General features: G+C 45.0%; 1 protein-coding gene across 1 annotated transcript in view; it reads left to right on the top strand.

Annotated features, from left to right (window-relative positions):
- The window catches only part of NECAB2 (N-terminal EF-hand calcium binding protein 2), a 51,566-nt gene that overhangs the window by 10,153 nt on the left and 27,218 nt on the right, over nucleotides 1-14,195 (top strand). The window contains exons 3-5 of the mRNA XM_020989270.1: nucleotides 6,894-7,002; nucleotides 11,659-11,684; nucleotides 12,058-12,155. Coding sequence (XP_020844929.1) covers nucleotides 6,894-7,002; nucleotides 11,659-11,684; nucleotides 12,058-12,155 — 233 coding nt within the window. The remainder of the gene's footprint in view (nucleotides 1-6,893; nucleotides 7,003-11,658; nucleotides 11,685-12,057; nucleotides 12,156-14,195) is intronic.

Below are 14,195 nucleotides of genomic sequence, written 5' to 3'. Positions count from 1 at the left end.
CAAATCCGACTAACCTCTGTCATCTGACCCACAATCTCTCCATCTTTTCTACAAGAATAACATAAAAGACTATCACATGCTTTGCTTACATCTAGGGAAAGCACGCCCATAGCATTCTCCTGATCTATCCATCTAGTAACCATGTCAAAAGAGGAAATGATTTAATCTGAACATAGCGATCCCCATATTCTTTTGTAGATGTTCACCAACAATTCATTTAATAATACATTTTATTTTTCCCTCCAAAAATTAAAGTCAAACTTGATTACATTCTTTTTTTTAAAAAATTAGTTTTATTTACTTATTTTCCCACTTAATAGTGTTTTATTTTTTCCAATTACATGTAAAGATAGTTTTAAATGTTCACTTTTATAAGATTTTGAGTTCCAAATTTTTTTCTCCCTCTGTCCTCTTTCCCCTCCCCAAGATGGCAAGCAATCTGATATAGGCTATACATGTACGATCATATTAAACCTATTTCCGTATTAGTCATGTTGTGAAAGAAGAATCAGAACAATAGGGGAAAACCATGAGAAAGAAAAAACAAAACAAAACAAAAAAAGAAAATAGTGTGCTTCCATCTACATTCAGACTTCATAGTTCTTTCTCTGCATGTGGAGAGCATTTTCCATCATGAATATTTCAGATTGTCTTATAGCATTGTATTGCTGAGAAGAGTCAAGTCTATCAGAGTTGGTCAATGACATCCTTGTCTCTGTAAATACCTACCTTCTTCAGGAGAATGGAGGTTGCTTGAGGACAGAGAGGGTCTTTCATTCTCTCTTTATATCTCCAATCCCCTCTACAGCAATACAGTGCCTTTCACATAGTAGGCAATTAGAAAATATTTATTGAATTGAATTAAGTTGGCTTCTTGTTGCAAACTCTGTTCTCTTTTTTTTTCTTAAACTGTGGCAAAATGTTTCCTTCTCCAGTCCCGTGGCACCTTTCTAGTTCCCTAAGATCTTTCAATGTCAGTAAAAGTGACTCAACAATCGCATTCAGTACTGAAAAATCCCTTTTTTCAGTATCTTAGAACGCAGCTTGTCTGGCCGTGGTGACTTGGATTCATCAAGGGCAGCTGGGTGCTTTGTTGTTAAGTCATTTATGTCCTGCTCTTTCCCGTCTAAACATCATTCTCCTTTGCAAAGAAAACAGAAGCAAAGTGAGGGTTGAGTGGTTTTACTTCTGTCTGTCCCCTCTCCTCCAGCCATTGGTCTTTTCTTTTTTGATCCTTCTCTTTTCCCTAGAATAGCTTAAAATCCCCCACAAATTCTGCTCAGTGGAAGCTTGTTGTCTAGATAAGGATGGAGACAAGGCTAGCACAGGGAACAGGACCATCACGGTGTATGCACCCAAAGCTTAACATACCTGATCCTCATCTAAGCATTGTAAGCGTTCAGGAAGGGGGAGATCTCCATGGTCTGGAATAGTCAGGAAATCCTTTCCAAAGTGTAGTTGTTCAGTCATGTCTGACTCTCTGTGACCCCATTTGGGGTTTTCTTGGCAAAGATACTGCAGTGGTTTTCCATTTCCCTCTCCAGCTCATTTTGCACTGAGGCAAACTGGGTTAAGTGACTTGCCCAGGGTCACACAGCTAGTAAGTGTCTGAGGCTAGATTTGAACTCAGAAAGATGGGTCTTTCTGACATCAGGCCTGGAACTCTGTCCACTGCATCACCTTCCCAAAGTAGATGGACTTAAGGTGGATCTAGGACAACAGGTAGATTATAATAATACAGGGAGAGCTAGATGGGATAGGTACTTGGAACAGTACAGGGAACAGGAGAGCAGACAGGTAGAGTATGGAGGCAGGAATTATCATGATGGAGGGGAAAGAGACCAGTCTAGACTAGATGGGCATTCACCCAGGGAGTTGTGGGAGGCTTGGCCATGGAGGCTGTTTGAGGTCAGATGTACAAGGTCTAAGGAATTTGTACTTTTAGATCTAATGAGCAACTGGGGCCCATTGGAGGTTCTTGAGAAAGAGAGTGGCATGTTTAGTGTTTTGTATTAGGAAGATTCATGGCATGTTCTGGCTTACAGAGAGACTGTAGTCAGGACCGCCGTTTAAGTGGTTACTCCAGCAGTTTAAGTGTGAGGTGAGTAGAAAAGGGTAGGTACAAAATTATCAGTTACTATACTACTTTGGGACTTTTGGAATATTGGGAATGAGGAAGAAGGGAAAAGACTAAGACAAACCAGGCTTTCTGGCCTGGTTGGCAGGGAAAGTAATTGTACGTGTCATTGATGGAAACTGGACCGTCACAGAGTGGAGCTCATTTTGCGGCGTTAGACAACTGATATGTTTGGTTTTAGACATATCCGCTTGGAGCAATCAGAACATTTGGAGCAAGAAGAGGCCTTAGAGATTATCTGTCTAATCCAACCATCCTACTTTCCAAATAGGGAAACTGAGGGGCCTTCTCAAGCTTGCCCTGGTTCCAGTGGCAAATTTGTGGGACTCAGTATCAAATGAGATAACATTTGTAAAAAACAAACGAAAAAGACTTAAGTACAGTGCCTGGCATATAGTAGGTGCTATATAAATATTTATACCCTTTCGTGGTATTTTAAAAGTTCATAGTTTCTGGGTAATTAGTCATTTTATTAATAATGCTAATATTTTATTATTTTATTAAAAAAGAGGTCAGTGGCACTCTTGAATGCCAAAGACCCCTCATGGTGGTAGGCTCACAGTTTATATGCTCTTGTAAGAGAGAGTGTCACCTAAGGATGGCAATCAACTCCAGTTGGTTAACAATTAATGAGAAAATGAATATGACAATGAGAAATGAGCTCCAATGAGAGGCTGAGAGAAGTAACATTAAGTCACTTCTCTAGGCCCAGACCACCCCCAGCCTCGGGCAAGCTAGAGAAAGGATCTACCTCCACCCAAATTTGCTTGAGGAGAACACAATGGGCAGGAATTCACCATAGATAAGATGGTCTAGGTGGGGTGAATTTTTGGCAGAGATCAGTAAAGTCCTTCAAAGGCTGGGCTTTGAACAATGAAATAGGACAGGGGGAAAGCCTGGCTGTCCTCCATAATTGGTTATTACTAATCATTTTCTCTAACTTTCCTTCTTCAGTAGAAAGGGATTGAAATAGAGTGAGGTTGAAGTGTCGGTTTGGGGTGGGGACTGGGGTGGAGGTAGTTCTGTAAGACAAAGGGGAAGAGGCCTGTTGGGGAGTGGTGAAGGTGGAGAGATGAGAGGCTTGGCCACCCGAGAGGAACTGGAACCATCCATGTCCTAGCCAGCCAGAGCCAGGCAGCAATGCTATCCATGCTTCCCCACAGTACAGACATGTGAGACGCAAAAGTGTGTGTGTGTGTGTGTGTGTGTGGTGTGTGTGTGTGTGTGTGTGTTTTAAAATAAGGAGTTTGGCATTTGAAAGGTCACGCGCCAGAGAAGCTGCCGCCAGCCCTCACTTGTTAGTGAGGCTGCCGGCCCCAGCTTGTTAAGGAAGCTGCCAGTCCCAGCTTGTTAGTGAAGGCAGCGGTCTCACTTCATTAATTCTGACACACTTGAATACACGTACGCTTGAAGTTGATTCTATGTAAGGATGCCACACCATGGTCCAATTCAAGCCATTTTGTTGACTTGGTGACTCTTCCCCCTAATTAGATGTGGATTCATTAGGCTTCTGCTTCTTCCCTGAGGATGAATGCTCTTGGGTCCACCCTCTCCATCTTGATTTTTCATGTCATCTCTGATTACCGGACTGAGACACTTGGGCAGAGATATGGTTAGAAAGGAAGAGAAAGATACAAGATGAGACAGAGACCCCAGGTCATGGTTCCTCCATCCTTCCCTTCCCCTACTCATCCTCACACTCTCTTTTCCCAGCCCTCTTCCCCTATCCTGGGGAAGGTGTGGGCAGAGCCCTTGTGGGGAGGAAAGGAGCCCACCAGAGTGCTTTAAAGGGCAAACATCCCCTTTCTTCAAGATCTAACTAGTCTCACGTAATAACTCAGAATGATAGAAGTTAGCTTCTGAAGACACATGAAAAAAGACCCATTCCCCCTCCCCTTATTGCTCTCTGTAGCAAACTCAGCTTTCATACCAGGAATGTGAAGTATAACAGACATTTATTAAGCTCCTACTGTGTGCAGAACACTGTGCTGGAGTTTAGTTAAGGCCCTAGTCCTTGTCCTCCAAGACTTTATAGTCTAGAAGACACTGACACAGGTAAGTATAATACATAATATAACATAAAAAATACATACTGAGGTGCAGAGAAAGTGTCATGTTGGGTTTGGGAGAGAAGGTACATTATTAGGGGGAAGCTTCATGGAGGAGGTGGTATATGAAATGAGCTTTAAAGAATTATTATGAGTTCAACCAGTGAAGAGAGTGAGAGAGAGAATTCCAGGCAGGAGGATCAATTTAAGCAAAGACATTGGGTCATGAGAGCACAGAGAATGTTGAGGGTTGTTGAGTGATTCCAATTTAAAAACAGAGTTTGGGTGGTAGAGATGGTTAGAAAGATAGAGCAATACTAAATTATGGGAGCCTTGAATATGAGGTTATGGAGTTTAAGCTTTATCCTGGAGGTAATAGGGAGCCACCAAAGACTTTTGAGCAGAGGTGTGACATGGCTAGATCTATTTATAACAAAGATGATGTTGGTAGTAGCCTGGTGGATAGATTGGAGGTGGAACACAGTGGAGGTGGTGAATACTGTCAGTTAGCTATTTGCAATAATCCAGGTAGGTGGTAACCTAACCCTAACCCTTTACTGGGGATGATGGCAGAGGAATCAGAGAGGAGGAAATGAATATGAGTGATGCTGAGATAGGATCTCATGTTGACTGGCTATAGATGAATGAATTAGAAAGCATTTATTGGGGCAGGTAGGTGGTGCAGTGAATAGAGCACCGGCCCTGAAGTCAGGAGGACCTGAGTTCAAATCCGGCCTCAGATCAAACACTTGACACTTACTAGCTGTGTGACCCTGGGCAAGTCACTTAACCCCAACTGCCTAAAAGCAAAAAAAAAAAAAAGAAAGAAAGAAAGAAAGCATTTATTTAGCACTTACTAATTGCAAAGCACTTTGAGCTCAAGTGAATTAGCACAGGACTTCCAATTGGGGCAGGAAGGAAGGTGTGGATAACAACATATAGAAGAGATTTCAGGGGTAAAGTGGGATAGAAAAGTCCCATGCACTTTTGGGTAACGGAGAGGGGAAAATCTAAGAGAAACTCAAGATTTTGAATCCAGTATCCCAGATGAATAGTGAGTGGTGGCCACAGACATAGTCAAGTCAGAAGTAAGAGAGGTTTAAGGAGGATAGATAATGAGAAAATGGATCAGGTAGAGAGGTACATTCTCAGAAATGGATGGATTTCATAACTCGTCAAGAAAGAGATTCAAGTGAAACCACCTCTGGAGTAATTAATGCCCCTCTGCCCAATATCTAATATCTGTCTGAGAGAACTGTGTGCTGCTAGGGTCCTCCTTCCCAGCTACCCAAGACAACTGGCCAAAAGCCATAGGATCCTCTTGGTGAGGTTGTCTCTGATCTCATCAAGGAGGATGGGGAGGTGATTCCAACAGCTGTGCCTACCAGTCCCTGGGGGTAATGGGAGAGAAGAGGAGGTAGGAGGAACCAAAGTGGGGAGGGGGAAGGAAGGAGTGTTGGGGATGAGCAGATGGAGCAGGCAGAAACTCATCTGTGTACCCTATGTAGAGCCTACAGGGCCATCTCCCTGGAGGAGAAAAGCCAGACACTCTCACCCAAGATTGGAAGCTGTTAAGACAGTCGGTTGGACCAGAAATAAACTCAAGAGAAGCCTGTGTTCCTAGAACCCAACTCAGGCTGAGCAAAACAAGAGTGGAATTCAGATATTGAGCCCCTGTGCCTCACTTTGGGCTAAGGACTTGCTTCTGAGCCCCGTGGAAATCTTACCCAAATTTCCTGTGTCTGTGCAGTCCCACAAAGCATCCAGGATGAATTCTGACTTCATGGACAGAGGAAGACTGTCCCATGTAGATCTGGGCAAAGAACTGATTCCTAATGGGAGGCAGTAGACAGTGGAAAGAACTCAGATTTTAGAGTCAGAGGGCCTGGGTTTGAATCCTTTCTCAGATCCTCAATGCCTCTGTGACATTGGGGGAGTTACTTAGTCTCCTAGGGCCTCACTTTCCCCATCTGTAAAATGATGGGCTTAGAGGAAATGACCTCTGAGGTCCTTCTAGCTCTGGAGCTGTCATCTTATGACTTTGTCTCTGTAGCCTCAGAACTGCTGGATGAAAGATAGACTGGCCCAGGGCCTCTTTTCCTGCTAATTAAATCTTCCTCAAGAAGTAGCTCAGGGACTGCCTTTCCTGAAGCAGGAGACAGAGTGGTCTGAGATAAGGGAGGACCGAACCCTTACTGGTCCCACTCTAGGGGGAAAGGAGGGACCTGGTAATATGGGTGATAAGAAAGAAGACAGAAGGCCAGTCTGAGATAGAAGAGAGATGGACAGATGGGTGCACTCTGTCCTTAGGCCCAAGCCTGGACTTTACCACAGCTGGGAAAGAGTTGATGTTAGAGAGTGAAATGTAGTTGAGGGTGGGGAGTAGAATGGGCCCCTCAGTTAATGATCTGGAACATATACCCTAAAAGTCGGGCTTTAGGGGAAGTTTGGGGATTATCTGTAGGTGGGGGAATTCCCTGGGTTTGGGGGATTATCTGTTGATTGGGGGATTATTTAGGTTCGGGATTTTCTGGATTTGGGGATTATCTAGTGTGCAGGTCCTCTCTGCATTTGGGGATTATTTGTGATTGGGGATTTTGTGCATTGGGGATTACATGACTTTCCATTCTCTTGCTCCATGGTCCCAATGGATCACAGACTTGCTCTTTGTCTCCAGACCCTCATGCCTCATGTCTTCTTTCTTTTAGATGATGGGAAGCTGTCCTTGGAAGAATTCCAGTTGTTTTTTTCAGATGGTGTCCTTAATGAAGAAGAACTTGAGAAGCTCTTTCACACGATTGACTCTGACAATACCAAGTGAGTCCTCCCATTTCCCCAACACAGGGCTGTTCATATAGCTAGGACCACTCACAGCCCATGGCAGCCATGGCTTTGTGGCTACACCCAATCAAAATGTGTGGCTTTGGGTGAGAAACTGAAAAGAGAGACAACCATTCTCCTATGACAATTTTCAATTTTCCTCACTAGTGGAAGGGAAACCATGGAAGGCTTCACTAATCTAAAAATGGCAGCTTGTCCAAAAGTCATTTTTCAAGGAATTATAGATTACACTGGAAAAGATTCACAGAATCTTAAGGGACCTTAGAGGACCCTCATTGTTTCTATTGTGACTGTTGGGTCCACATATCCAAAATCTTTCCCAGCCTACTTTTAAGAGAGAAGGCCAGCTAACTGTATGACCCTGGGCAAGTCACTTAACGAGAGAGAGAGAGAGAGAGAGAGAAGACCAGGATCCATTTCCTCAGTGTGCAGATGGGAAAATAAAGGCCTTGAGGAAAGGAGGATAGAAAAAGGAATCTCTTAGGAACACATGGATTAGGGGTGGCAGTGGGCTAGGTATGGTCCCAGAAGTCTGTTGGTACTTCATTCTGAAGCTATCCCCACCCTGGGTCAGAGAGCCATGAATTGTTGAGGTTACTCTCCTAGGTTCCAGTAACCCAGGCCAGTTCCTCAACTCTCCTGGGAGGTGATAGGATCACAGAATCTAAGAGTTATGAGGGACCTTAGAGGCTATCTCGTCCAACCTGTAACTGATTAAGAACTCCCCCAGCAACCTCCCCAACCAATGGTCCTCCCCCCTCTACTTAGTGATCCCCACTGAAGGCTTTAGATCTGGTTCTCTCCTCTGGGGCCAAGTAGAGTAAATCTAGACATTCTGTCAGGTTCTCTTCTCCAAGGTAAACATCCCCATTTCTTTTAAGAGATTACCCTATCACAGATCCTCTAGGCTTCTAACCGTTCTGGTTCCTCTCTTCTGGATGCTCTCCAGTGATCTATGTCTCTCCAGAAACACAAAGCCCAGAACCAGAGATGCCTTGAACAATGCAGAAGATATCCATCCATCTATCTACGTATCTATCGAGCCACACACACACACACGTATATATGCACACATAACTATGTATATGTATTATATATCTCTCTATCTAATCTCTTACTGCCCTCATTCTGGACACTATGCCTCTCTTAATGTAGCCTGGGATAGCATTAGTCTTTTTAAGTATCTTGTACCCTATTGGTACGGTGGATAGAACTCTGGGGCTAGAGACAGGGAAACTTATCTTCCTGAGTTCAAATCTGGCTTCAGACACTTACTAGCTGTGTGACCCTGGGCAAGTCATTTAACCCTGTCTACCTCATTTTTCTCATCTGTCAAATGAGCTGGAGGAGGAAATGGCAAACCATCCCAGTATCTTTGCCAAGAAAACCCTGAATGGAGTCATGAAAAGTCAGACATGACTGAAAAATGACTGAACACCCACACCAACACCCTATTTATTGATTTATATTGAGTTTACAATCCACTGAGACCCCCAGATCTTTTTTGTGGGAACTCTCCTGAAAGTTTATCTTCAGTGGCCTCTTCTTCCCAAGCTCCAAGTCTCTGAGAGCTTGCCCTCCTTAACCTAGCTTTTCAAGACCCTTCCTCTGTCCTCCCCATGCACTCTTTGACCAATGGCCTGACCCCAAGGACTCTTTTATTCAATTCAGTGAACATTTATTAAACTTCTACCATGTCAGTCAACTTAGTCAACTAGCATTGCTGTGCTGAGTGCTAAGTGCCAAGCGCTGAGGGTACAAAGACAAAAATAGGACAATCCTTGCCCTCAAGAAGCTTACATTCTACAGGGGAGAAACAATATATGCAGATAAATATATATAAAATAATTTCCAAGGGAGCTGGGGTGGGGCAGGAATGTAGGAGATGGTACTTGAGATGATCATTGAATGGAGGTAGGGATTCCAAGAAGCTGAAGTGAAGAAATATTCCATGGCAGCCATCCCGTGAAAATCCACTGAAGATGGAGACAGAATGTTGTGTAAAGGGTACCCCAAGTAAGCCAGATTGCCTGGAACATAGAGGGAACAACAGGAAATAATTCAGGAAAAAAGTGTTGAAGGTATATTGTGAAGGGCTTTAAATGCAACACAAAGGGGGTTGTATTTTATCTCAGAGGCAACAGGGAGTCAGTGAGAATTCTTGAGCAGAAGAGTGACATGGGCAGTCCTGTGTCTTAGGAATGTCAGTTTGACAGTATGGAGGATCACTCGAGAGGGAAGAATCATTCAGGATGGGTACATCCAGAACCATTTTTCTTCAAGTGGAGAAAGTCACCGTGTTCCATACATATTTGCTGACATCATTTTGTGCCTAGCTGGATACTTGGCCCTGTGAGGGAAACAATAAATACACACTTCCTGCCCTCTGGGAGCTCATAGTCTAATTGAGGAGATAAGACTCATACATATATGGAGGCAATTAGCAATAATATCGGACTGTAAGCTCTGACAGCAGAAACTATTCAGTTCAAATCAGGAAACGTCTCTTAAGCAACCTCCTATGATCTAGGCTCTGAAGATAGAGACCAATATGAAATAATAGTTCCTGGCCTCAATACCTTTGTATCCCCATCAGCACCTAGTTTGATGAATAAGTAAATAAATGGATGAATGAGGAAATGAATGGGTAAGCAACAAAGGACCGAAAAAGACAGTAAATTCTGGGAGAGTCAGGGCAGCCTTGTTGAATGAATAGATGGATGGATGGATGGATGAATGAATGAATGTTGGATGTTGGAAGCTGAAAAAATCTCGGGAGACAGGGAAGAAGAGGGATCCCATGGGAAATCTAGATGTTGTTAAAAGAAATACCAATTAAAACTTAATTTTAAAAGTCTTGGAGTATATATACATACATGTATACATGTGTGTCGGGGTGTGTGTGTGCATGCATGTGTGTGTGTGTGTGTGTGTGTGTGTGTGTGCGCGCGTGTGTGTGAGTTGTGGGTGCAGTCTTAGAATTCAGCTAACCCCTCTTAACAGGATGATCTTATGCTCACAGCTGTTCTGTAGATTTCATTCCAAGGTTGGCCAGCTTACTCCTTCAGTCCCATCCTTGGGTCTCTCCATCCATCCTTGGGACTCCCATGTCTACTCACAGCTGCCTCTGAAGCTGCCTGAGTCCTGACTCAGTGGTTCCGTCTGCCCATTTAGTCACTTCTGCTTAAGTCTCTCTCTCTCAAGCTCATTTTCCCTTCCCCCTTTCTCTTCCTCCCATCCCAACAGATGGCTGTTGTTTGTTCTTGAAGAGGACAATGCTGGTCAGTCACTGAAGGCTGAGCTTACTTTCTGGCTGATTTCTGTAGGTCCTTCCCTTGAGTTTAGTCTGGCATCCATCCCCTTAGTCGGCTCCTGGCCAGCCAGCCAGCCAGGCTCTCCCTGGTTGTCTGGGAACAAGTCTGACTCTTCCCCAGCCAGCCGCCCCTGCCGCTGTCGCTGTCCAGCCCTTTCTTCTGGCCCCCTCCGGTAGCCTTTGCTTCCATTATCCCCTGCTGTTTTCTCTCTCCGGTTTCTTGACAACAGGTTCCCTCACTCTCCACATCATTCCCTTTCTGAACTTCCACTTTCTCTCAGCAGTTTGCATCATGCTCTTTCATCTCTCCCCCTGTGGGGGATTCGGTGGTGGGGAATTCTGCCTGCCTCACACAGGCCACCTGTCAAGCATTTCTCGGCTGAAAGGGAACAGAAGCTCACAGATGCTCCCATTTTCATTACTATCATTCCTGACCCCACCAAATGGGGCTGATCTCAAAGCCACGGATCCTTTCAAGGAGGGATTTGCTAGGCCCTTTGCCTCTCCATCCAGCGTCCAATAGACTCATCCTGTTTTGTCCTTTTGGTGCTCAGTTCTAAAGGGGATGAGTCATATAGAAAGAACTCTGGTTTTGGAGTCAGGCAGACTGGGTGCAGGATCTGGCCCTGTCATTTCCTAGCTGTGTGATCCTGGGCTAGTCAATTAACAACTCTGTGCCTCAGTTTACTAATCTGTAAAATGAAGGGGCTGAGCCTGCTGGCCTCTAAGGTCCTGTCCAGCTCTAACATTCTGTGGTTGGGGTGTAACGTGCTTATGGAACAGGACCAGTGCACCCTCAGAGTCCTCCCAGGGAACATCTATAGATGTTAACCAGTCCTATCTGGAAATAATCCCCTCTCCCCTCCCCCTGGTTGTTGACTTCATTAGTCACTCTAATGGTAGGCCAAAAGCATATTTTGCCATTAATTAGGACCCTTCCATCCCATAGAATCATGGACATAAAATTGGAAGGAACCTTGAATTCAACCCCTTCATTTTGCAGATGAGGAAACTGAGTCACATTGAGGTTTGTTTTTTTTAAGTGACTTGCCCAGGGTCACTCAGGGAAAGGATCTGAAGCAGGATTTGAACCTGTCTTCTCGATCTAAGTCCAGCTGCCACACCATGCTGCCTCTTAGGTGCCACTGGCCTTCCTGTCCCTTCATTTGGGATCCAAGCCTAGGGGTTCCATCCTAGGGTGCCCTCAGTTGGATACATGAAAATGGAAAATCATCCTCACTGTCACCTCCACTTGGGGTTGGGCAGATGCAAATCCACTGACTCTCCAATTCTTTCTCCCTTCTTCCCTCCCTCTGCAGCCATGTGGACACCAAAGAGCTGTGTGGTAGGTGCCCCTAGGGTTAATGGGTATGGGGTGGGGAAAGATACAACAGGGGAAGATGGGAAAGGGCTAAAGGTATCTACAGAAAGGGGGATCCCAAACAAAACTAGATAGAAGGGCCATGGAGGGTGGCAAAAAAGGGAGAAGGGGACAAGAAGAGCATAAGAATGGAGTTGGAGGATGCAGAAACTTTCCCAAAGCCAAGGCCATCCACATTTGCTTTCCCATTGACACCTTTGCCTACACCCCACCCATGAGTACCCTCAATCATCATCCCCAATTTAGGGGCATAACATGGCCTTCTCCATCATCCCAAAGCAAGAACAGAGTTCAGATGTGCCCTGATCACTCCTTGCCCTCTGCCCCCTTCTCCTAGATTATTTTGTGGACCACATGGGAGACTATGAGGATGTCCTAGCCTCCCTGGAGACTCTGAACCACTCTGTCCTGAAGGCCATGGGCTATACCAAGAAGGTGAGTATGAAGCCAACCTAAGACAGGAGGTACTGCTATCTATCAATCACCAAGCGTTTATTAAGAGCTTACTACATACCAATCGCTGTGTTTAGTGCTGGAGAATGCAGACTGTGAGGGTCATGGTCTGGCTTGGGTCCCCAGGCCTAGGAAGAAAGCCCTTCCCTCATGATCCACCTTCCCTTCAGGGACATACACGGAAAGCAATAGATATGGGGAAGACTAGACGTGTCCTGTTTTTTGATGCTTTTGAGGGATTCGTAGAGAGTGCAGCCTATCTGTGCCTCCTCATCCTGGGTCATTCTGGTCCATCTTCCTCCATAAACCCTCCATGGAAGATCTGCTCAAAGTGCTGGGGGCCATTCCCTGGGCCTCTTGATATTTCAGCTCTTACAGCCCTTGGGTCATTCATTCGTTGTCCTATGCTCTGAACATATGACTCATCTACCCCCTTCCATGGTCCTTCATGACCTAGGTGATGTTTCATGACATGTCTCAAGTCCACTGACCAAACACTGTTTATGCCCACCATCCATCTGGACAGCCTTCTTCCTACAGAGCCTTTTAAAGGAAACCCACACCCACTCCAGAATTCCATAATAGCAATCCACATAGGGACAACTCAATTCTGCAATGATAACAGCTCATACAATCTTGTGACATGGGGGAGTATTATTATCCACATTGTACAGATAAGAAAACTGAGGCCTAGCTGGGTAAAGTGATATGCCCCCCCAAAAAATCACATAACCAGAAAGTATGGGAGTCAGGATTTGCACCCAGGTCTTTTTCCACTGCACCCACAATAACTATGATACAGAAGTACCATTTGGAAGGGGGCCTATTGGAGAAACTCCAAGGATTTTTGCCTGCCCAGGAGAAGGAAAACCTTTCCGTGGAAGAAAGAAAAGGACGGCCCCCGCCCACTTCTGCCTCCTTGCCCACACATACTCTGTGTCCATCTCCTCGGCCATCCCTATCCCTAGAGAGACAAAGATGTGTGGCCTCTGGAGGCAGAGTGAGGTCCCAAGCATGTATTAAGCGCTTATTTACCACTTCAGGCACTGTGCTAAGGGCTGGGCAATACAAGAAAGGGGAAAAATGTGGCCCCAAGGAGCTCCGTTCACATTCCTTCGGAAAGGTTTGGTGAGGAGTGAGGAGCCCTACATTCAAATCCCAGCCAGAAGACCAGGAGCAAATAACCTCACCCCTCTGAGACTCAGTTTTCTCATCTGCAAAATAGGGATAAAAATGCTTATACTGTCTACTTCGATGTGAATCAGGTCAGTCAATTGGTATTTATTTAGCACCTACTGTGTGCCAGGCTCACTGCTAAGTGCTGAGGATACCAAGAAACAAAACAAAACAAAAAAAGCAAAACCCATTCTCTGCTTTCAAGGACCTCACAGTTGAATAGAGAAGACAAGATGCAAACAGCTGTGTACAAATAAGATATACGCTGTAGAAGCAGTGGAGGGTCATGGCAGAAGGCAGGTAGGAGCAGGGAAGGGGGTCCAGGAAAAGCCTCCCACAGGGAGGAGGATTTGAGCTGCATCTTGAAGGAAGCCAGGATCCAGAGGCAAGGAGATGCCCTGTAAGCCTTAAAGCTTATATATTACATTTATATACACAAATGTGAGTTATTATTATTAGGTCAGGTTGCTGTCCTAGTTTAGCTGTCTGGGGAGAATGGGGTCCATGTAATGTTTCTTCTCTACCACATCAGCACCATGAGGTGTCAGAGGGACCATCTGCCTTTATGAGGAGCAACTCGTCTGAAAGGGAAGATGAAATCCTGACCAATGGGGACACTATTTTTCTTACAAGGAAGCCTTCGATCTCATAGGCTTGCCCTCAGGGATCTGGGTTGTTTTGCTCTCCCACCACTGGAGAAGGGTGATATGGGGGAGACCTTGTAATTCCAGACCTCTTTACTTAGTTGTTGGGCAACTAGATGGTTCAGTGGATGGAGCACCAGGCCTGGAGTCAGGAAGACTCATCATCCTGAGTTCAAATCCAGCCTCAGACACTTACTAGCTC

The sequence above is a fragment of the Phascolarctos cinereus genome, unplaced genomic scaffold (genome assembly GCF_003287225.1).
Source record: "Phascolarctos cinereus isolate Bilbo 61053 unplaced genomic scaffold, phaCin_HiC Scaffold_2;HRSCAF=192, whole genome shotgun sequence".
In the NCBI taxonomy this organism is placed as follows: Eukaryota; Metazoa; Chordata; class Mammalia; order Diprotodontia; family Phascolarctidae; genus Phascolarctos; species Phascolarctos cinereus.
The sequence above is the reverse complement of the archived record's forward strand: the minus strand, read 5'-3'. Positions and strand labels throughout refer to the sequence as shown.